Genomic DNA, 25,682 nt, shown 5'->3' on the forward strand with positions numbered 1-25,682 from the left:
ATTTTATAACGGGGTGAAGTAGGGTTTAGCCAAACGCGTCCTAACTCCACCGTTGCCATCCAAGTATAAGGAAAATGTTAGGCTTTTGGTTAGGTAGAATCAACTAAAAAAATAAAGAAAAGTGAAATTTTATAACTTTTTTAGAGTTTGGATATAATGAAAATAAAACTTTCTCGAAAATTTGAATTATCGCAACTTGTTATTTTCCCAAAATGTTTCATGCCCAAAACACGCAAAAATAAAATTTTCTCGCGAAAGCAATGTCTTTCTATTTTGCATTCTTATTTTATCCACCAACTATATCGATAATTGTAAGCCACCCATAATTATTTTATTTTATACTAGATTTCAAAGAATTACAAACCAATAATAACTTTATTAGTGGCAGAGTTTGAATTAACTTAGACTTCTATGAATAGTAATTTGTAAGTGTCAATTAATTGAAAACTATATCATTTTTTAGATGTATATTACTACTAATTAATTCTTTATTATTCTACTATTTATTTTATTATTTTACTATTTTTATAAAATAAGAAAAATATAAAATAAGGACAATTTAGGTAAGTATAAATATTTTTAGTAACTTTTATGCTCTTCAATACAATTTTCTTAAATAATTTTCACCTTAACCAAATACATGCTATAAAATAAATTTTCTTTTTTATCTATTCTCTTTTCTTCCCAATTCTATCTAACCAAACGGAGCCCGGACTCAATTACTCAAAATTTCTTATAAATAGAGGCGGAGAACGAATAAAGGGATACAAGTTTGCTTTATCAATCTTAGCTTTGAGTTAATTGTATCTTGTTTTGTTAATTCTTTATTCTTGAGTGTTGAGTTGATTGTTCCTTGTCTTTGTTAATTCATTATTCTTGAGTGTTGAGTTAATTATTCCTTGTTAATTCTTTATTCTTTGAGTGTTGTGTGATTATAATAAATCTCTCTCTCTTTCATCTATTTTTGGACTGATAAAAATTTATAAAAAAGAAAATATGACACATCCCTCCTATCATCCTTTATTTTCTTGTATCATTTTTACTGAATAATATTTTATTTTCACACTTCTTCCTTCCTTACTATTGAACAATATTCTTTTTATATGTTAAGTTAGAAAATAAAATAAAATAAAAATAAAATAAAATTAACATACAGTGTCAAATATACAAAGGGAAAGTACAAAAAAACCCTTGCCATGAACAATCCGTGCACCATAAAATCTTCTATTTCTTTCATTCCAAACACACCAAATAGAAGTAAATATATTTTTCATCAATTTGCTGCTCATAGAGTGCCCCTTTGTTTGATTGATGAACCGGAGCGATACTATTTTACTTTCCTTCACTTGCAAATCAGACCACGGTATATTTGACAATAACACAATAGTTTATGACAACACCAGAAGAAATGGTCTCTAGAAACTTCATTGAAAAAACAGTTACGACAAGGTTGGAAAAATTAATAAACCTTAATATGAAAAATAACCACAACTTGCAGTTTTTTATGCAACTAAAAACATGTATAAGTAAATAAAATAAAAAACAATGCATAAAAAGTGTCAACAACGTACCCATATAATTTTGCATATGTATAGGGAAAAATAAAATAAAAAAATTATGCATATGTATAAGGGATTTTTACCAATACATGGGCTTAAGGCCCAAATACTACAATGTAATGAGGTTAGAGTTGGGCTTCAATTAGAAAATGAGAGGACCATACAAATTTTTTCTTAAAAATGGAAGGACCACACGACCTATTTTTATAAAATGGACTTAAATTCTATTTTGGACCACACAACAATCTATTTTACTATAATGACCCAAACTATATTTTATAATAACATAAAAGCCTTAAAACATGAAATAAACTTAAAGAAAGATCCCTAAACAAACTATTTAATATTTTTCCCACTAAATTAAAGTTTCACAGTAGATTAATATAGACTTCTAGACTTCTTTAGACAAAAGATGTTATATATATTTAAATTTAACGAAATAGTATAGGCTCTGATACCAAAATTAAATTCAATCGAACCAGATAAAAGCATGCAAATAACATAGAGATAAAATTAACAATTAAATCACAGAAATGACTGTCGAACCTGATAACGCTCTGAAAATACCCTGTAAGAACGCCTGAACACCGGCAAGAACAGGCCAACAAGCTAACAGTTCGAGTCAATTCACAGAAGAAATTACTCAATTAAAACTAAAGTTGTTTATACTGGTTGGATTCAAGAAAATTCTAGGATTTGCACTGTCTAGCTAAATAAAATTTATATATTTGATCTTTTTGTCGACAGAAGTTTTTGCCCGAAAGTACTGAAAATACTAAATGGGGATAAGAAAATTTTGAATGAGAGCAAATTAGATGATTTATTTTATGAAAAATATATACATGGATACACACTGTTTATACATAGATATATTCTCACACAATATTTTAAAAAAGGAAACACACTGAAAGAAAATCACACTAAGAAACTATGGCTGAAAGCTGGAATGCTTGATGGTTCTTAACTTGATTGCTCTAAAACTCGATGATCTTCACTTGAACTGAGGGCCTCCTTTTTGAGAGATGGATCAACGCTTGAGATTGCAGATATGGCATAGATGGCTGAGACGTAAGATGCTTTGAAGAAAAAATTCATTGAATTATTGCGGGGCACCCTTATCTTTAAACTATTTTCAACTTGACTTTTGTCTTTGGAATCTACTTTTGATGGATGTTGGTTGCTTTTATATACTGTTACAAATCTGCTTTTGGACTTGCTTTTTATCTTGATATTATTGGAGAGTCTGTACACTGATGGAGAATCTGTTTTTTTTTTTTTTTTATGCTCTTTAGACTTCTGACACATTAGACAAATTTCTGTCAGTACCGCTATCTAATGAGATGTCTGGTGAGTTGGTTCCTTCATTTTTGTAAGCTTTCTCGTACTGCTCAACCAACACATTTTCTTCATTTATTATTTCTTCAATCTCTGGAGATATCTCAATCTCTGAAGGAGATCAGATGATATAGGCGATTCTGGCTTTGATGAAAATTTTCACATTTACATTATGGCCGAAAAGTCTGAAACCATGGTTATAACTTGGGTTAAGTTATCGATAAGCTTTATAGTACATCAAATGGTCAAAGATGGCTGGTTCAATATCATTACGAAAGTTGTTTACAAAATCGACATGTCTTGTTAGGGTCAGAACTTTTGTAGGATCGGAATGAATGTAAATTTGATGTTGTCTGAGAATTATAGCTCCATTTTTTACCCATTATGGAGGAGTGTTGTGGATTTGAAGGACAATTGGACTTTATAGCATGAAATTTTGGGTTTGTTTTTGTTCGAAAACAATGGCTTGGTTTAATCGATTGGGAAGGTTACCTAAAGCGTCTAAATATTCTAATGGCATGTCTTTTGGTATATAAATGCTATTGACCATTCCTAATTTTAAGAGCTTGCTTATGAAATATTTGGTTGTTTTTGTGGAAAAACAGGTTTTTCTGGTTATATCAATAGGGCAGTAAAAAACAAGGTCTATGTCTAATAAAATTATAGTAGATATGAATTTGCATGTTTGTATAAATTGTAAAAAATAATAATTGTATCGGGCTCCTTTAGGTGAACTATTGTTTTTTAGGTAGTTTTGGATATCAACCCATTTTTTGAATCCATCAGACTCTGCTTCTTCAAGGATTAGGTCTTTTAGGTCGTCAGAGCTCGACTTGTTGTCTAAGGATTTCTCTCTAAGTTGAAGAGAAGATGGGTAATAGATTAGCATACTTGGTTTGTACCTGTAGAAATTGAACTTTTTGAAGATTTTGATCTTTATTAGTCTTTTGTTCAGACATGGTTAGTTCAGCTGTGGGGTTTTCTATTGTATTTTGATATACTAAATTTAGCTTTTTAAAATGAGATGTGAGAATCTGGTGCTCTTTCTGTATATTCTGATGGGCTTAGTTAGATGTTACAAAATATTCACTTAAAGTATTTAAATTTCTGATGAGAATTATATCGGGATTATGTCTAGAAAACCAAATATTATCTAAAATAAGTTTTCAGTTAGGAAAAAAATTATGTCTAGTGCGAAACTGTTGAGCTGGGTTTTGGATAATTAAAAGAGGATTAGAAATGTCTGGTATAAGGCTATAGCTATTGTTGTTACTTTTTTCCATTCCTGCAAAATTTAACAATCAATTAATAAACGAGATAAAATATCTACTAAATAAATGTCTTTTCCTTTGACATGTTCAAATATGAGTTTAAAACCTCTTCCAGTAATACAGTCAATAAAGGAAATATATCTTTTTGCAGACATTCGTTGTTATTTTGCTTTGTTTGTAAATTTAACTATATTATCAATCTGTTCTTATAAGAAATTCTTTATTGAGGAATATCTGAAATTTTTCAATAGAGTTAGTTACTCCTAAAATTTCTAGATCCGTTGCTGGTAAAATAGATTGTGTTTTATTAAAGGTTCCATTAGCATTGCGACAAACTTGTTCTTTTTTTTCGAAAAGATTCTTTTGTAGGTCTTTGAAGAAGTAAACCTGTTTATCTTTGTGTTGATGCATCGGTTTAAATTATTTTGTAACTATTTTCAATCGGGAGTTGTTAAGGTTCTAACTGAGTAACTAGAGATTTAATTTTCTTAACTAATTCTATGTCTTGAGTATTAAAATATTTTTGACCAATTTAGAGTATAATGGTCCTACTAATTGTCCTAATTTTGGAATAAAGTTGCGACAATAGTTTAATAATCCTAAAAATGCTTGTAATAATTTGGTCTCTTTTAATTTATCAGAGAAATTTAAAATCTTCTGAACAATATGTGATTGTAGTTCTACTTTTCCTTATTTTATAAATAAGCCTAAGAATTATATTTCTTGTTTTTCTAATATCATATTTTTACTACTTATAATGAATCATTGTGTTATAAATTCATTTAGTATTATTTCAAGATGTTTTCTATGTTCTTTATTAGTTTGACTGAAGACTAGAATATCATCTATGTAAACACAGCATAATTTGAATGTTTATTGAATATGGTATCCATTTTTCATTGAAACTCTTATGGTGCATTTTTTAATCCAAAAGGCATAACAAATCATTCATAATGTCATTCAGGACATGTGAATGCAGTCCATTCAATGGATTCGTCAATCATACGGATTTGCCAAAATCTTGATTTACAGTCAAATTAAAAAAACCATTTCATACCTTGTATTCGATTTATTATAATATCTTTATTAGGAATTTTATAACTGTCATCATAAGTATTATCGTTTAATCTTTTATAATTTTTAACTATATGTGATTTTCCTCTTTTTATTTCAGCATGATTTCTAACCATAAAAGTTGGACTCCTATGTCTATTATTACTTTTTCGTATTACCCTGAGTAATAAAAGTTCTATGATCTATTTTTGGAATTCTTCTTGATCATCTAGGGTATGAGGATTATCTTGAGTTTTTATAGTTATGAAATGATTTATTATATTCAATTTTGCTTCGATTTTATTCTTATACCAATGTTTCTAGGGATCTTCTCCTAAAATTTCAATTGTTTCAGCTCGTCTTAAAAGATTATCTGTGTTTAATTTAGAATTTTTAAGTATAGCTTTATTATTAAGGAAAATTTTTGGTTCATCTAGATGAATGAGAAACATTAATGCTTCAGAAACATCTTTTAAAAATTCAGTTACATCAAATAAGTTTTCTGTAGTTTATTTTGTCATAGGTAAAGTATTAACATACGTAATAACTCATTTTTCTTTCTAAGGAATCCAAGGAGGGTTGGATGGAATAAAAGTTCATTTTTAAAAAAACTGTAAACCCACAGGGGTATACATGAATCCTCCAGTGAGTGAATTTATAAAATTTAATCCTAAAATAAAATCATATGTACTAGGAATATTATTAACTACATAAGTCTATGGTAAATTGAACTTCTCGTTGTTAATTAATATATGAATATTTTGAACGCAATGAGTTATAGGAAGTTTTTTATTATTATATTGATTCATATTAACATTATAGTTTAATTTTATTAATGATTTTTCCGGCACTAAATGTTTTTGAATTATGCTTTTAGATGTTCCAGTATCTAACATAGCTGAGATTTGAACTAATTTTTCTTTAAATTTTAATGTTACCGGGAATTGGATTAGACTAGATGGTTTATATATTGAATTTATAGATTCAACTATAGTAGCTTCTTGCTTACCTTCATATTTTGAGTAATAGTCATGACATAATAAAGTTTTACAATGGTCTTTACAGTAATGACCTTCTTTAATTGATGCACTACATTATTTACAGTCAAAAGATGAGAAATGAAAATTAACTAAAGTATATTGACATGATAGATTAATTATAGTGTAAATGAAATCTTCTATTGAATGAAGTCGTTGCTCAAAGTCTTCATCATTATCGAAATTATTATCTATGTTTTTGATACTATATATACTTTCATTATCATCTTCGAAATCATAAATATTTTCTAATTCATATAATTTTTCTATCTGTTCTTCAATATCTTCAAGTATATTGATATTTTCTTATATTCTTTTGATAAGATTCAGTTTGTATCTATAAGGACAATTTAGTCTTATATGTCCTGGATCTCCACAAATAAAACATTTGCAATTTATTTCTTTTGTGGGTAATGTGTTTGCTTAATTTATTGTCCTTGTTATCTTTATTATCATTATTATTATTATTATTATCTTCTTCTTCTTCTTCTTTTTATTTTTTTTATTTTTTTTATTTTTTATACCAAGGCGGCTTTCTAAATTGTCTAGGGTTATTTTTGAAATAAGGTTTTTTTATTACGATAATTCTTGTAGGTCTTACTTTTATGTAGATTATATTTTTTAGGTTTATTACGCTTATAATTGAAATTTTTCTGAGCCATACAACCGTACTGTGGTGGAAAATCTATTTGCCTACATTAATAATAAAATTATTTTTTAATTTGTTTGTATTCCTTACATTGTCTACATTCTGCTTTTAACATATTATAAACATGATTTACTCTATCTCCCATGGTTTTCCTATCTCTTCTGAAATTTTCTAACCATTTTTCCTATATCTTAGTTCCTATACTTTTGGGTAATTTCCGAAGATATCTATCTATTAGGGGTTTTATCTCCTGTTTTGCCTGTGATTGCGAAATACTCAAAAATTTGATTGGTATAATCTCCTATATATCGAAAATCGCAAATATGTAGTAATTCTAAATTACGTGAAGCTTCGTTTTGTTTTATTAGGGTTTCGTCTAATAATCTATCTTCGCCAACTAACACATTTTTTATTAGGCTAGTAAAATCTTGAATTGTAAAATTGTCACGTAAGAGGGCATAATCATTAGGATAAGTCATTTTGTAAGATTGCCACCAATCATGGATTATTCCCCTTAATAAAGTTTCACAATAATTTAGGGCTTGTGTTTTATTATCAAAATTGGTTAGAATAGATTGCCTAATACAATCTTGTACCCAATTTTTGATTACTTTTGCCCAATCTTGGGGATTGTGTCGTGTTATGTCTAATATCATTCCTGCTTGTTGTGCTAGTATATTATCGTAATATCTACGGCTTTGTGTCTATGTGTACATATCTGGGATATTTTTATTTTCTACATAGGTTTATTGTGTTGGATTTAACCTTTGTCCAGTGGTATAGTCGTCATTTATAGTATTAGTGCTACCTGTGGCGTTAGTCTTTCCTTGGTCAGTCGTTTCTTGGTCGACTGACTAAGATGTTGATCCCTCTGGTTCTTTTCCTTCTCTATGTTCTACTACATTCAATTCTTCTTTTAATGTGTATAACTCATATGTTGTATAGAATGATTCAAATCCTACGTTTAAAATATTTCTCTTAATATCATCGTTATTTCCTTATCCTAGGTAAATACTTTCTATAAGTTTGTATTTTGGTTCTGGATACTCATCTTGTAAGTCTTATATTTATAAATTGTCAAAATCATACATTATTTTATCTAAAATTTCATCTTCTAATCTATCATAAAAAACATTTATTTATTTGGGAGATTCTATTTATACTAAGGTAGTTAAGAATTATTCCTCGGTATCATCTTTTAAGTTATCTTGTTTTTTATAATTACTGAACCTTATACTAGCTTCTCCACTATGTTTTACATATATCATATTGTTTTCGAGAATCTTTTGGGTTGTTTTAGTAAGATTTGGCAATTCCCATTATGTTCCTTCATGGGTTATACTGCTTACTTTCCTAACTTCTATCATCTGGATATATTTGTTACTAAAAGGTTTAACAATTCCACTGAATTAAGCTTTGAACTTTAAGTTATATTGATTAACTATTTTTTCCATGAATAAACTATTAATCAATAAGTTTTCATATTGTTCGGTCATATTATATCCATTTGTAGATATAGTTATTTTTATATGTTTACTAAATTCTCTAGTGGTCATAATGAAATTAGGAATACAGCCTGTAATGGTTGCGTTGGCTGCTAGATCTATTTCAGCGCTAGCTATCTGTGCCTATTGATGATTATTCCATCGATCATCATAAATATATGCGAGTGCTCTGGTTCCTGCTTCTGATTTATTTAATCCTACTATTCAAATTATTATCACGCCTAAATGCATAAGTTCTAATTTACCTTTTTCTAGCTCTTGACAAGTTTCTGGTGTTATGAGATCTAAAATTACCTAGTTGTTCACTACATTTATCTATCTTTGACTAAGATGATTGTATATATTACCTTGAAAATTTAATAAATTATTAAAATAACGATTAACTTTATTAGATACTTTCTCCATTCATTTTTCTATATAATTTTGAGCATCGTGTTCATTATCATATAGATCTTCTACCCTCATTATTTCTTTAGCTTTTCTAAGGACAATGGCCATTCTCTATGTGGTTGTAAAAGATTTATACGCTTGGTGCTTTTAATCGAAAAATGATTAGTTGATAATTTTATATCTTTTATTTTATCTGAAAGTTCTGCTATTTCTTTAGATGATTCTCTATGAATACTTTCTTATATTACTTATAATTTTTGTTCAAGTTTGTTAACTTTTTTCAGATAACTGGAGTAATAACTGAATTAAAACGTTGTTTTGTCTAATATATATATTGTTTGATTTTACGTCTATCGTAAAACTTATAAATCCTATATTTTATTTATCTATTTTATAGATCTCAGCTAATGCTTGTAGGTAATCAGGATTACTGGTGCTTATAAATTATTGTAATAACATTTGGATATATTCTTTTAATGACTTTAAATAATCTATAATTATTTTTTGATTTTAAGCTATATCTTTTATATTACTATTTATATCTTTAATGGCGGAAATTATAATTTTATTATCTAAATTTCTGGAACTAGACGTTTGTTCAACTGTCGCTTTAATATAATCTAAGTTTTATGCGAGTCTTTTTATCGAGGTGTCTAGGTTATTAAAATTTACTTTGTTCATAAACCTAATTAAAAACTCTGTCTTCTAGCTTCTGAAATATTATGTATAAAAGTAATTCTAGATCTAAGTTGTTCTATTCTTCATCGAAGGCCATGCGTTGTATTACCGAGTTTAAGTGAAATATAACAGTTTCTAAGTGCTAGTTGAAGAAATTCTAAAATGTCTACAAGTTATTCTTTAGGTAAATTGTGCATAAAAATAAACTTTAGGGGTGAAAATATTATTTTAACTTATGAAAGGATTCAAAATGAAAGTCTTCACTTTGGATGGGTTCATGATATGTAAATATGCAAACTACCCTCATGAGTTGGTAATATGCTTTTGTTACTTCCACTTATATGTAAATGTCCCTGTGTATAAACCAAATATGTATACGTGGAAATAATAAACACTCAAAAATAAAATAAGAACACACACAATATATATGTAGCCTATTTATATTCAATATGTAAATAGGAACATAGTTACTTGACCACGTAACCACAAGCAAAATTTAATTCTTGTTCAGAAAGTAGCTATTAGAAAGTTTCTCATAAATGGACCGAAATCCCCAAAATACCCCTTCCTGTGGTGAAAGGGTGTATGGTTTTAATTAGTGGGTTGTGCATATATAATTTTCTACACCTTATTATTCTTATTTTTTTATTTTTCATTACAGGAGTTCTTTTTACATAATAAGAGGTCGATTTGCACAATAGGCGTATTAGTTATTACAAGAGATCTTTTTAACAAATTAACATAGAAATGGCGTTTTTTTTTTTAACTATATCTCGGCCGGACAAAAATAAGAGAAATGGGATTAAAATATATTTTTGACAAACCTTCAAAATGAAACAGTAAATTAAAATATATGCTCCAAAGTAAACTTTATTTTTATTATTAAATGTGAGTGCTATGCACATTCTAAAAGTAATACTATATTGGTATTAAATGTTAAAATAAAAAAATGCAAATCCCTTCTACAAAAGGGAGTGCCACCATACTTTTAGGGTCAGTGTGGTGCAATGGAGAAGGATAGAAAGGGAAGGAAAGGTGATGGAGGAGGATTAAAAATTTGTGTTTGATAAAAATTATTGGAAGGAAAGGGAAAGGTTTGAAATGTTATGTTAAAGCTTCAACAATGTTTTTTTTATCCTCCCAAAAATGGGAGGAAACGGAAGGAAAGTGAAGACAATGGCTGATGGAGGAGCTGTGATACCAATTTTACCCTCAAGATTATACAAGTTTGCAAAACAATATACATATAAGTTAGCAGTTGCAGAGAGAATGAGGGACGGCGGGCCGGTGATTAAAGCTTGCGAACGGTGAACCCGAACTGGAACAGCGGCGATGGAAACTGAAAGATATGGGTTTTGATTTTTTGAACAATCTGAAATGATATACCGATACGGGTTTTGAACTTTTGTTTCTTGCAGACAGATATGGGTTTTGAACTTCTGATTCTTGTAATGCAGAGAGAGAGAGGGTAAGTTCAGAGTTGAGAACGAGAATAGAGATGGAGATGGAGGTGAGATGAGGCTGAAATGATTTGCCCTATTATTTTATTTAATTTTTTTTTTTCTTTTCTTTTCTTGTGGCCATAGGAGACTATATATATATAAAAAATAGAGATGGAGGTGAGATGAGGCTGAAATGATTTGTCCTATTTTTTATTTTATTTTATTTGTTTCTTTTCTTGTAGCCATATGAGACTATATATATATATATATATATATATATAATAGAGATGGAGGCTAGATGAGGCTGAAATGATTTGCCCTATTTATTTATTTAATTTTCTTTTCTTGTGGCCATAGGAGACTATACATATATATAATAGAGATGGAGGCGAGACGAGGCTGAAATGATTTGCCCTATTTTTTATTATTATTTTTCTTGTCTTGTGGCCATAGGAGACTATACATATATATATATATATCTTTTAAAGTATAAAAGGGTATAATAGTTCATTTATTAAAATAAATTCTTTTTCTTTCTTTCCTTTCCTTTTCCCAAACATAATTATTATCCTTTCCTTTTTTTTCCTTCATTAACGAATCAAACACAATAAAAAATTAAAATTATGTTTCCCTTCCCTTTCCTATCCCGCATAACTAATATTTTCCTCCCCCTTCAAACCCACCCTACGAAAAATAGCTTTAAACAATCGTAGAATGTGAAAATTATAATTTTATTGAAAAAGAAAACTACATCATTTTCCATTAAATGTATAATTTTTTTGTTCATACAAGTTTATAATTTTATATAGTACAGTATATGTTTACAATCGTAATTTCCAGCAAACACAAGGCTAGTTCTTTCAGTTGATCTACCCTAACAGGTCATCGAGCATTCCACTTTCCCCAAATATATATAAGCACACTGTTCTAAAAATCATCTCTCTCAACACTGGTAAACCACATCGGCAGTACAAATTTAAGCCCCGTTTTCATATAATCAACACAAAAACCCTAGAATTCACAATTCACAGATGGGATCCACCGGCGGCGGAGCAGATGGGGAAGATACGAAACTTCCGATCCCCGGCGAACGAAACATCCTCATCACTAGCGCCTTGCCATACGTCAACAACGTCCCTCATCTAGGCAACATCATCGGATGTAATCACAATACCCTTCCTCTCTCTCTCTCTCCACGCACAAGCACGCATAATTGTCTGTATATATATGTGTATGTGTGTTGTACAAGCAGAATGAATTCACTTGTCATCTCTCTACACACACATGCATTATTGTGTGTACATATGTGCGTTGTACTTAGTTTTTTTTTGTTTGTTATTTATGTGAAGGTGTATTGAGTGCGGATGTGTTTGCTCGGTATTGTCGACTTCGCGGCTACAATGCCATATATGTGTGTGGGACTGATGAGTATGGGACGGCGACGGAGACGAAGGCAATGGAGGAGAATTGTACGCCTAAGGAGATTTGCGACAAGTAATGTTTTAAAATTTTAGTTTATGATTTTATCAATTTCTTTTTCAGATTATGTTATCAATGTTACAGTAGCCGAATAGGCGTGAGAAAGATACCAGTGAAAAGGCCAGGTTCACCTAAACTTGAAATCAACTAATTGCTTATAGCCCTATTGCATCATCCGTGTAATTAAAAAGGAAAATTAGATATATATATATATATTTGTATATATATAGAATCTTCAGAAAGCTTATTAGATCCTTTGATTGGATTATTTATTATTTACTTTCCCAAAAAAAAAAAAAAAAAAAAAAAAAATTATTTATTTATTTTTGTTGTTCTTCTGAATAAATTAATAGAAGAAGCAATAGAAGTTGGGCTATCCAGGAGACTCTTCAAAATTTAGGACCTGCTTCTGTTCTTGAAAGTAAAAAAAGAGTGGAAACTGAACATGAAAAGAGTTTTGAAAACAATAACAAACAGGCCCTCAGAGGATGTTTGTTTTTTACCCGAACATGGCTAAGAGACGAAGTTGTCAGTACTTGTTTTTCCTTTTAATGATGAAAGACAATTTAACACCTTTTTAAAACCTTGTCTAAGTTTTATGGTCATTGCCTTGTTAAAGGGCCTAAACAACCATGCCTAGACACAACTGCCTGGACCCTTGTTAGTAAATTGATTTCCTTCCTCGATGTATTTAGGAGACATTGGTGATCAAGTAGTTCTTTTGGGTCTCCGAAATAAAAATCATATTAAAATGTATTTATTCAGCTGGGCCAAATGGGCATTATATCTTGAAATCTTTTTGCTGCCCACAGAAGTAAGGATCTCATGGAGATTTGTATTAAACAAGAAAAATGCTACTATAAAACAAAAACATACAACCTGCTAAATCTTCCAAACCGGAGAAGACAGTGAAACTTTTGAAATTAGTGGGTTGATGGATGGTTATTGTTGTTTAAGATGAAGATAAAGATGACGCTCATGCAGATCTCTGGTGTAGGTTGTTTTATTGTTTTGGATTTATTAAACGTACTAATGTTGTGGTTAAGATCCAATTCATTTGTATTCTTTTTTATGGTATATCTATTATTTGTTCCCAAGATAATCCAATGATTATGCTTAATTAGAAAAATGCACAACCGAAGTTAGTATTACTCAATAAGACTTGACACACTCCTGTTGGAGCTTTTCTTCTATTCATTGAAAAAAATTATACTTGGAAGTAAATTATTCATCATGAAAACACAGGCAGTTTGTAAACATGACGTCAATAACTTGAAGAATGAAGATATGTAGCATGTTTATCACTTTATCTTTTATCTTTTTTCTTTCTTTTTCCTTTTTATTTTTTATTATTGAATGTTACTTCCCTTGCTCCTGTAGATATCATGCAATTCACAAGGAGGTCTATAAATGGTTTAACATAAGTTTTGATATATTCGGGCGCACATCCACCCCAGAGCAAACTGAAGTTTGCCAAGCAATTTTCAAGAAACTGATGGAGAACAATTGGCTTTCTGAAAACACAATGCAGCAGGTATGAAGATCACTTTCTCTTAGAGATTAACTTGATTTACTCTAATCATAGCGTAATTCTAGGCTTTTATTTGTTTCGTTGTTTCGTTGTTTCGTTTATAACTGTTTGATAGGTTGCTTATTTCATGAGCAATATTTTGACGTATATTTTATTTGGCACTTTATTCAAGTGGAATTTTGTTTATGATGCAGCTTTACTGTGATACATGCAAGAGGTTTTTATCTGATCGGCTCGTGGAAGGTACCTGCCCGACACAAGGTTGTAATTATGATTCTGCACGAGGAGATCAGTGCGAAAACTGTGGAAAACTTTTAAACCCAACAGAACTACATGATCCTAGATGCAAGGTGTGCACATATTCATATGGCCGGGTTGACAATTGACATTATTGTCTGTCTGATGTCTCATCGTAAATGCAGTCACATGAATATTAATTTATAATTTTTTGTGAAAATGAGTATTAATTGGGTGGATAGGGACTTTATTTTTTTATTTTTATTTTTTTTTCCGATTATTTACCAACCTAACTTATAATGAGAAAAAAAGGAAGAGAGTTTTAAATGGGGGTTGACTGAACTTCCATATAAACAAAATTAACTAGGAGGAATGAGAGAAAAACATAGAAAGCCATTATATCCCCTTTCTGCCCAATTTTTTTGGAAATGGAGTTCAAGGAGGATTGTAGACTCCCTTAAGGAGATAACTTGTAATCCAAAAGAATGAATTTATCAGAAAAGAAGCTGCAGCATGGACTTGATTGGAATCACTTTCCACTGAAATTTGCCTTCATTCATGTGCCTGCTTCCTCTAGCTTTTGGAATTACAAGACCTTCCGCTTTAACCGGATTGCTATGACCTTTAGGCTTAGAAAAGGGAAGAGCTACCTTTCTATCACTAATGAACTTGCAAAATGGACATGTTTATCATTTAGCGAGTCATCGTTTTTGATCCTGCTTCACTTCAATTGGGTTTTAAACAAGAAAAAGTTCTTTCTTGGTCCGAGTGGGGATATCATTTCTCTTTTGCATGTTCATGAAGTTTTGAAAATCAGAGCGGTTGTTAACCATTGGTAATAAACCAATTTGACCACTATTAGTAAATAAAATAATTTCTTTGACTTCTGAATCCCAAACAATTGGATTAGGGGCTAGTATACAAATGCTTAATGTCATTTCGTCAAATTACTCTCACCATTCTTAAATTCCAATTTGACAAGGATTACCAACAGAGTACTTGTCAAGGTTCAATTTCTATGAGGAGGGGACTTCCAAATGGCTTTAGACTATGGTTTTTGACTTTCTCTTACCATGGTTTCCAAATTATTTTAGAAAAACGGAGAAGTTAAGAGCAGATAACCAATTTCTCATTCTCTTTCATATGTTGGTAATTAATTATATGGTAATATGATCAAGATTGTAGATTCAGTTTTCTTCTAATTCATAACGGAGCTTGTTTTGTTGACAGGTCTGTAAGAACACTCCACGAATCCGTGATACGGACCATTTGTTTCTTGAGCTTCCTTTGCTGAAGGATAAATTAGAAGAATATATAAGTAGCATGTCAGTGGCTGGATCGTGGAGTCAGAATGCCATTCAAACAACAAATGCTTGGCTTAAAGAAGGACTAAAACAACGTTGTATTACTAGAGATTTGAAGTGGGGAGTTCCTGTTCCACATGAGAAATTCCACGACAAGGTTAGTTGAGAAATATGCACCTTGTAGAAAGATTTTCCATTTCTTTTCCATGTTTTGCTTTAAATAGGTTTCTTTGTAGTTGTCATACAAAAAGAATGGCTAACTATCTTGAATTATTTTTCTGGTTTTGCGAATTGATTATTCCAACCATATGATGGTTAGGTATTTTACGTCTGGTTTGATGCCCCTATTGGATATGTCTCAATAACTTCATGTTACACACCTGAATGGGAGAAGTGGTGGAAGAATCCTGAAAATGTGGAACTATATCAGTTTATGGGCAAGGATAATGTGCCATTCCACACTGTAAGTACAGTATTCAATCAAGAACAGGTTGCGAATATTACGTTTTTATTGATTCTAGATATATATATATATATATATATTTTCTACGCATTTGTAAACCTTTTTCAACTATTAAATCCATAATGATAATTGATTGTGGTTGTTGAAGTATTTCTATTTGGCATCACTCGTTTATGATTGCTTGAATGCAACTTCCTGGCTTGCCAAATTTGGATTGGTGCTAAAACACTCTGAATGGGCTGACCTCATTTCTATGGGATAAGACAAGGATGATGATGGCATTCTGAATGATTTGTCCCTTACACTTTATCAGAAATGCTGGGGTGTAATGTTGTTGAAATGTAACCAGAGGGGAACTTTTTTAGGTTGATGTTGTCTTGCAATGGAAAGAATTCATTCTGTGTGATGCAACTTTAGTAGCCTTCACCCATGGAAGGAATGTGCAAGAGAGCTGTTAGATTTGGACTAATTAGTTTAGTTGCTACTACATACAAGATTTTATTTATTTATTTTATTATTATTTTTTTAATAATTAAGATTTTATTAAAGGCGCTCAAGAGGGGAGCACTCAAAATAGAATGCTAACAATAAACTTGTATGCTATTCTACTGCATACAAGATTAGTGTTAGTTCTTCTAAACTTCCAGAGGGTTAAATGATGAGGAATTGAGAATTAATGAATTATTGAGAAGATTTCCTTCTGTCAGTTTATGTTTATTAACTTTGCCCTAGTTTTGCATTATTTTCTTATCTGGTTTGAAGGGGATGTGTTGCTATCGTGTTTGAGTGGGTCCCTTTAATAAATGTCTCAATAATTAATGAATTATTGAGAAGATTTCCTTTTGTTAGTTTGTGTTAATTAACTTTGCCCTAGTGTTGCATTATTTTTTTATCTGGTTTGAAGGGGATGTGTTGCTATCGTGTTTGAGTGGTCCTTTTAATAAATGTGCCAAGTTGGTTCATGCACGCACACCATCAAATGAACATGATTTCTTTGTTAATTATGTACATTTTTAAGGCCAAGCCAAAGCCCACTAACCGAATATCTGTTTCGGTGCAAAAGTTGCCAGCCTAGTGTAAACTTCATATGACCTTGTATCTAGGATTGGGTGATTTATAGTGGAACCATCAAGTGTATTTCGTCAGCAAATGGTGGATAGTCTTCTCATCACTGTAATCTTGCTTAATCAATTTGGTCCATAGTGCTTTTCTGGTTTTGTATCTTCGTTTCAAGGCAAAGCATTGAGCAGTAGAGGCTCATCCTTTTGGGGATTCTTCTTTTGTCATAATCTGCTGTATCTAAGAGGAAATTTGTATTGGTGAAACCTAGATTGCTAAGCAGAAATCCTACTTAGCTTTCTACTTTGTAGTTCCTTCCGGAGGTTTTTTTTTTGAGGGTGGAGAGTTCAACCAAACAAACCCACCTGTTATCGATATGTCCCTAGTGGGACTTGGACCCTCAACCTCTCCCCATTTGGGGAGGAGAGGTTATACCATTGGGCTGGAAGCTCTTTGGTTTTTGGAGGCTTTTCGTGTCTTCTTTCTCTACACTTTTATTTCATAGGGCTTTATTGTGGTCTCTGAAATTCTTTTGTTTGTGGTGAGATTCTTTTGTAGTCACTATGTGGAAATTTTTTTCGTCTAATGTGGTTCCTTTGACCACGTTATCACTTATTTGATGGTGCTAATCTTAAATTTGGTAATTGTAAATTTGACCAGGTGATGTTTCCCTCTACGCTTCTTGGCACTGGTGAAAACTGGACTTTGATGAAGACTATCAGTGTTACCGAATACTTGAACTATGAAGCAGGTTGGTTAAAAGTCAGGTTGTGGTTTAACCCACATGCAGTGTGGCCGAGTCCTTGTGGCTTTTGGTTGATCATAAATAACCTTTGTATCTCACGAATCCCTAATGTTTTGACTCTTTCATGTTATTTTGGATGTTTTGTGCAGGGAAGTTTTCAAAGAGTAAGGGCATAGGAGTTTTTGGAAATGATGCAAAAGATACAAATATACCTGTAGAAGTATGGAGATATTACCTGCTAACTAATAGGCCAGAGGTATAGTTCTTTTGTTACATGTCTGCCATTGATTTTCTTTTTGCATCCTTCCTTGTCTCTCTCCTACTGTTCTAATGGGATTGCCATAATTAGGTATCTGACACGTTGTTTACATGGCTGGACTTGCAAGCAAAACTAAACAATGAATTGCTAAATAATTTAGGCAATTTCATCAACCGAGTCTTGAGCTATATTGCTAAAGATCCAGGTTGGTCAGCTGTTTGTGCAGATTGTGCTTTTAGTTTTTGAAAAATGTGCTGCTTATAAGTTCCGAGTCTTGAGAGCTTTATTGTGTATGACGAGTCTAGAAGTTATTGCTGTACTTTATTTTTTCGCGGTGATAAAACAAGCCATTTCCATGCCTCATTGTTGTTGTTTTCGTTATGAATAATTGAAACTAGAAATTATTTGTATTATACCCTTTAAGAAGTTAATTTCGATTTCATTCATCCAGTCATCTGACTCTCCGCTGACACTTTTATAAAATGGGCCTGTGTATTTCTTGTTTTTTTATATATATATATATTTTTCCTTCCATACATTTTGTTGGGTAGACTGATGCATGTAAGTCTAGGAAGCATGACCAGGTTAAGGAGAGGAGCCATCATGGTGTTCAACAAAGATGTGGATATTTGCGGACACATTTAAACATGTGCTATGTCCATGTCTTAAAAATATTTATTCAGACATGCACTTTATAAGTCTGGAAACATGTAGGGTATGGCAGGGTCATGCTGATGGTTTTTTATATATAAAAAAACGGGTATAATGTGTAAAAGTTAGATGTTTTTAGTTTGAAAGACAAAAAATAAAAATTTGAAGTAGTGAAAACAAAAGGCTTTGCTTGAGAGGTTTTGGTGGGCCTGTGGGAGTAGAGTGGACGACTTTTGGCATTTAAACTGAGCATTAATGATTAGTTTACCATTGTATTTATGGCGTTTAACTTGAGATTGTCCCATACCTCGAAGTATGCCTAATGCCTATCTGTTAGTTTTCTAATTTTATTATCATATTTATAAGATCATATATTTTATCGTATGCAGCAAGTATCTGTGGGATTTCCTGGTTCTTTAGGAATTATGATATTTTATGCTGGCACGCCCCTCTTGCTTGAGTTTCCAAGCCCCTTGTTATATCCACACCTAGATGTAATTATTTTTAAGTATATAATATTTAATTGCATCTTCCAACAGTACTTAAATGACAGTGCCCATTGACAGAAGTAGATGAGAGACACGTAGGATATCGTTCCATTGTCCCTGATGCTCCGGGTGCAGAATCACATCCCCTAACCAAGTCGCTGGGAGAAAAAATTGGCAACTACGTGGAGCAATATGTAGAAGTCATGGAGAAGGTGATTTATGCCATACTGGATGATATTGTTTCAAATTTAACTCCATATTGCCCTTCCACATGTTTACATAATAATAATGTCCATTTTGCAATTTGGCATAGGTTAAACTAAAGCAAGGATTGAAAATCGCGATGAGTATTTCTGGCGAGGGAAATGCATATCTGCAAGTAAGCTTGCAACATGTTTACAGCTCTTTGATTGGCTTCTTGTTTGGTCCTATATTCTGTTAGATTTGTAGTTAAGAAGAGGGCTTTGTGCTTCTTTTGAATCACTGCTAAAGACTTACTATGTTAATAATCTGCTACAGGAGAGCAAATTCTGGAAGCTTTATAATGAAGACCAATCTTCGTGCAAAATAGTTATGAAAACTGCCACGGGGCTAGTATATCTTCTCGCATGTCTGTTGGAACCATTTATGCCATCATTTTCTTTGGAGGTAGTTTAACTAACTGGAGCTCGTTCTTGCATCTTTGGAACATATCCATAATGTTTGTCAGATTTTATAATGTTCATCCTTCCTGGGATGTTTTGTTGTTTGTCCAATACCTGTCTAGGTACTTAAGCAGCTCAATTTACCACCTGAAACACAAGTTTCACTTTCAGATGAAAAAGGAGATATTGGAAGGGCATGTAGGCCCTGGGAGATTTTACCTGCCGGTCACAAAATTGGAACACCAGAGCCATTGTTTAAGGAATTGGTATATATTTTATTGTGTTGCAGTAAATGTTGTTTGGTAGCTGGTTGTTGTTTTTATTTATTTTATTTGTGGTCCAGTGTGACCTATGTATTTGGTTGATATTTCATTGGTTACAATTTGATGATGTGCAGAAAGATGAAGAAGTGGAATTTTTCAGGGAGAAGTTTGCTGGAAGCCAAGCTGAGAGGATTGTTAAGGCAGAAGCTGAAGCTGAAGCAAAGAAGATAGCTGAACAACTTAAGCAAACGAAAGTTTCAGGTTACGTGCTTTTTTCTTTCCATTATATTTAATTGTCAGTTCAATTGATTTCCTGTCATTCTGTCACCTTCTTTGAGAAAATGTTGCTCTTATCTGCACACAAAAATGTGTGTGATTCTATAGGCATCTTCTAGCAGGGCATCTATTTCCTCCTTATAGTCGGATGGAAATAACAACAGGGCTTAGGTATTGGGATTAATGTAGTTGACTCCATATAGTTGGGAAACGGCTTTGTTGAGCTGAGTTGAGTTGTTTTGTCCTATCATAAGCTCTGCGCAGTAGACACAATTTTTGTAACTGATATACATGTTGTGGCGGGAGTGTTGTACACTGGGCTAGCCCTTTTATATGCATGCTGTGTTTCATTTGTTTGGAGGCCTCCATTGTCAATCTTACCTAGGTTTGTACTCCTTAGTTTTATGCATGTTATACATGCTTCACAATCTCTTGATCCCTGAAAATTAAATGGCTTCCTACCAATGTCATGTAAACAGGCATAATTTTTTTTAGTATATCATATAAATGCAAATTTAACTGTATTCTGCAGATGGAAAGCATTAATTTTTTTTTTTTTTTTTTTTTTTTTTTTTTTTTTTTTTTTTTTTTTTTTTTTTGCACTTACTAGATCTAAAATTTGACTACTTTTAGCTTCTCTGATCCTTAAGATATGTAGGTGTTGTTACTGGGAAAAAAAAACAAAAAGATTTGGCCACTCAATTTTTTTTGGGGAGTTTCTATAAGTTTTTAAAGATGCCTTATTTTATTATTTTTTATTATCTATATATATATATATATAATTTTGTTTGAAGGACATTTTAGTTATTTCAATCTTTAAATTGAAGAATTGTCGTTATTTGCTCAATTTGAAAAATGTGGGTTGGGGGGGTATAGCTTTTTTTTTTTTTTCCCCGCACTTTACCCTAATTTAATTGTACAATGCAATCTGGTGCTGATAAAATCAATTCTTATTGTTTGCATACAGATTTCGCTTAGGGAAAAAAGAAGAAGAAAATTTGTGTATGCTTTTCTAGGCATAATTTTAATTTTCTCTGGAAACGTATCGGACAACTGGTAATAATTTATTTGGAAATCTTTTCTATTAAAGAGATGCTTATAAAAATATATATATTTGAGTATCTTCCCACTGCCCAGAACACCAGCACATTCCTTCTTCAGTGGCTGAGAGAATTGAAAGATTGCAATGCAACTTTCTTTTTGGGGGGGAGGGGGGAAGGAGAAGAGTTCAATTTTCACCTGGTTCGGTGGGATCAAGTGTGCCGTCCAATTCTGTTTGGAGGCTTAGGGTTTTGGAGGTTGTTGCCTTTTAATAAGGCTCTCCTTGGTAAATGGCTTTGGAGGTTTGGGATCGAGAGGCATTGGTTATGGAGGAGAGTTATTGCTAGCAAATTTGGGGAAAGTCGTGGTGGGTGGTGCTCTCTGGTGATGCGTGGTCCAAGGGGGGTGGGAGTTTGGCATTTTATTCGGAGGGGTTGGGATGACTTCTGCAAGTATGCTCGTTTTCGTATTAATGATGGAAGGAGGATCAGTTTTTGGAAGGATCTTTGGTGTGGGGGACTCCCTCTTGCTCTCGCGTTCCCACGGCTCTATAGGATTGCTTCTCATCGACAGGCCATGGTTGTTGACCATTATCATCTTAATAATGGGAGACTGTCTTGGGATGTTCAGTTCAGGAGGCATTTTCAGGGTTGGGGGATTGATGATGTTTCTCGTTTTCTGGAGCTGTTGTATAGCCAGGTGATTTCTTTTGGGGAATTGGATTGGTGGTTCTGGATTCCTAACTCGCAAGGCCGTTTTGAGGTTATGTTCTTTTTCAGATGCCTTTCGGTTGGTCACGGAGATCCCTTCCCTTGGAAGTCTATTCGGCGGTTCAAGGCTCCCCGCAAGGTCGCCTTTTTTGCTTGGACCTCTGTCCTGGGTAAGATTTCAACTCATGATAATCTGAGGAGGAGGAATCAAGTGGTGGTCAATCACTGTTACGTGTGTTTGTGTAATGAGGAGTCTGTTGATCACCTCCTTTTACATTGCAGCATGGCCAGAGATTGTTGGGATTTGATGCTTCGATTATTTGGGGTCCATTGGGCCATGCCTTTTTCCTCTAGAGGGTTGATTGAGGCTTGAAGAGGCGTCTCTGTTGGGGCTGGCATTAAGGACGCTTGGAGGGCTACGCCGCTTTGTATCTGGTGGTGTATTTGGCTTGAGAGAAATATGAGATATTTTGACGGAAAAAAGAAGCTTGTTTCTATGCTTAAGTTCTCTGTTATTTCTACTCTTTTTTGTTGGCTTTTAGGGAGAGATTATAGATCTATGGAGGAAATTATTGTTTTCTTGGCCTCTCTGAAGGTCTAAGGCGCCCTTTGGCCCTTTTGTTTCTTTGGGCTTTGCTCCCCTTTTGAGTGTTTTTAATAAAATCTTACTTGTCAAAAAAAAAAGAACACCAGCACATTATTTCCTTTTGAAATGCCAAAACTCTCAAGCTTCATCTTCGTATATTTTTTAGCAATTGAGGTTGTAAAGATTATCTTATTATTTTTGTATATTTTGTTTAGTCCTGGTGCATTAATTACTCCAATATTTCTGTTGGTGGTGTTCTATTCATCTTCTTTGTGTCCGTGCAAACTAATTTGTTCACTTTTTGGAGATATGTGGTTCTTTTTATTTGTTGAATGACAACTAATTCATGCTCTTCAAGTTGTTTAGGACTTGCTTAAGCCCTTTACCTGTGACATCCTATACTGTAGGATACCCTAATTATTGGTTGATGAATGGCTTTCTTTGGCACAAATTCTGTTAGCACAACTTTGCACTGTCTTTCTTTTGTGCATGTATACACTACATAAATACATATATTTATATGTATGTCCATGTAATAAAAGAAAGTTTCAAATTGTGGCTTACTTTCAGCATGCTATTGTATTGACAGATGGAAAGAAAAAAGGCCCAGCAAAATCTACAGCTGAAGCCAAATCCAAGACCATTGCTGAAGCAGAAGTTTCTATCAGCAGACTTGATATCCGCGTGGGTCTTATTACAAAAGTCCAGAAACATCCTGATGCCGATTCTTTATATGTGGAAGAGATTGATATCGGTGAAGGACAACCTCGTACTGTTGTTAGTGGCCTTGTCAAGTATATTCCTCTAGAAGAAATGCAGGTTTCTGTTCTCTACTTTTCTAGTTTCCTCATATATTAGATTATATTTTTAGTGTACTATTTATTCACAATGATGATATTTCTGTCAGAATCGTAAGGTCTGCGTACTTTGCAACCTGAAGCCAGCAACCATGAGGGGTATAAAATCACAAGCGATGGTTCTTGCTGCGTCCGACAGTGATCACACAAAGGTAACGAGTACCTTTTTTATTTTTATCTGCGTACTATTGTTTTGTGTTTTAAGCCCCTTCGCTTACTGATGGCACCTCCCCTTTGAGAATGGAGGATGTAATGTAGTTGTCACACTGACTTTGAGTTTAAAAGAAAGAAAAGAGTAAAATGTGCAATCATGCATAAGTTTGCTGATGGTAAGAAAGAGTATAAAGGCTGCATTTTGAACATGACATAATTTATTTGTTTATTCCTTGGTCTTTTAATTGCACATCTTATATATGCATGGTGTTTACTAGTGTGTCAAACACATTCTAATATTAAAATATGCAGTACAATAGTCGCTCTCTGAACTGTAAGATGTCTTTTGGTAGACATTTTGGCTATGGGATGTTTCAGAGATACTGTTGTCGTGTTTAAGATTGGATCATTGGGCATGGATCCGAAGGGGTAGCTAGGTTTAAGTGTTTTCTGATCAAACGTTATCGATGCTGGTGCAATTTCAGGTTGAATTGGTTGATCCACCTCAATCTGCTGCTGTCGGAGAACGAGTCACATTTCCCGGATTTGAAGGCAAGTCCGATGATGTTTTAAACCCCAAGAAGAAGGTCTGGGAGACAGTTCAAGTGGATCTGCACACCAACAAAGAACTGGTAGCGTGCTACAAAGACGTGCCATTCACCACATCAGCTGGTGTTTGCAAGGTTTTAACAATTTGTGATGGGTCGATAAGGTAGATAGGTCTTCAAAAAAAACCCTTGATTCAAACAGAAAGAAAAAGAAATTATCTTATTCAAGATTTTGCCTCATTAGTTCTCTTATAAATTTTCAATTGTATTCTCGATTTATCGATATAGTGAAAACAATTTTCCTTTGCTGGATTCTGTAAAACGATAATCAGAACCATCATAAATGATGAATGTATTGAGTGATGGAAGAGTTGGTATCACGATTGGTTGCATTTTCTTGCCGACACAATTTGTCATTGTGCCTTGTATACATACCATTTCGTTATAATAAATTCTGTAGAAAGCCAACCAGAAGGACAATAAGTGATGCTCAATTTTGGCTGATGGACCAAAAAAGGCAATAGGTGCTGCTTTTTGTGATTTCTGTCTCTGTCTCTCTGTGTCTCTCTCTCTCTCTCTCTCAAACACGCGCACACAAATGGATTTAAAATTTTGTTCTGTGATTGTGTAGATATGCCTCTGCTGGTATTCGTTGGAATGAACCAACAATTGCATAGCCAATGAATCAGGAATGCATGCAAGTAGATGGCATGCTTATAACTTTTGTGAGGGATAGGGGAGTAATTTAATCTCTCAAATAATTGGAGCAGACCAAATTATCCTAGTTGGTACCATTATTGTCTTTAATGTGTCAATCAACATAGATTCAAGTACCGATGACCATTTTGCTCTGTAGTGCTAAATTCGAAGTCTTGGAATCATCAAGGCCTTGAGACTAACAATAGGAAAAAGGTCATCTCATTAAATAAGGATGCCGACAAAGCGCAATGTGGAGAAGTTCCACAATAGCCTGACAAAGTATCTCCACATATGTTTTAGTTGTTTGAAATTAGAGTTTTAAAATTAAAATAGGTAAAATTAGAGAAAAGTAATTTAAAAAAATTATATATATATTTTTAATTTTAATTTTAATTTGCTCTATTTCTATACAGTTGAACACAGGATATTGTAATTTTTTTTTTATTGTGAGTGGGAGCACAATCACGGCTAATGTTATAGTTATGTCATGTTGTGGGGTTGCTCTAGTTCTATACAATCGAACATGTCATATTGTGGGAGTGAGGATGTTTGATGATGACTCTCCAATAATAACGCTTCTCAAGTAGGAGTTTTAAACGCAATAATCCTTTTTGACATGCATCCTTTCTGCCCATGGAAGGCTACCGGCATGGACGCTTTTAGCCAAAAACATGCTTTTTCTGTTTTTTCCTATGTGCAAATTCAATGTAGGGAGGTTAGGCATGCATAGGATAACAATTGGATAATAATTTCAAGAAAAAAATTCTAAC

The 25,682-nt window shown here is 32.8% G+C and overlaps 1 protein-coding gene across 1 annotated transcript; it reads left to right on the forward strand.

The window, feature by feature from the left end:
• The first annotated feature begins 11,825 nt into the window (after nucleotides 1–11,825).
• LOC132274821 (probable methionine--tRNA ligase) lies at nucleotides 11,826–24,622 on the forward strand. The gene is made up of 17 exons (XM_059776159.1): nucleotides 11,826–12,080; nucleotides 12,269–12,413; nucleotides 13,779–13,932; nucleotides 14,124–14,279; nucleotides 15,397–15,627; nucleotides 15,790–15,933; nucleotides 17,653–17,743; nucleotides 17,887–17,993; nucleotides 18,087–18,201; nucleotides 19,214–19,347; nucleotides 19,449–19,514; nucleotides 19,655–19,783; nucleotides 19,902–20,045; nucleotides 20,177–20,303; nucleotides 23,245–23,474; nucleotides 23,563–23,664; nucleotides 24,151–24,622. The coding sequence occupies exons 1-17, from the start codon at nucleotides 11,951–11,953 to the stop codon at nucleotides 24,379–24,381; spliced, it is 2,436 nt and encodes an 811-aa protein (XP_059632142.1). The 5' UTR covers nucleotides 11,826–11,950; the 3' UTR covers nucleotides 24,382–24,622.
• Nucleotides 24,623–25,682: the final 1,060 nt, after the last annotated feature.

This window comes from Cornus florida, unplaced genomic scaffold (genome assembly GCF_030987335.1).
Source record: "Cornus florida cultivar Cherokee Brave unplaced genomic scaffold, ASM3098733v1 CherokeeBrave_3.0.0_Hap2_Chr09, whole genome shotgun sequence".
NCBI classification, from domain to species: domain Eukaryota; kingdom Viridiplantae; phylum Streptophyta; class Magnoliopsida; order Cornales; family Cornaceae; genus Cornus; species Cornus florida.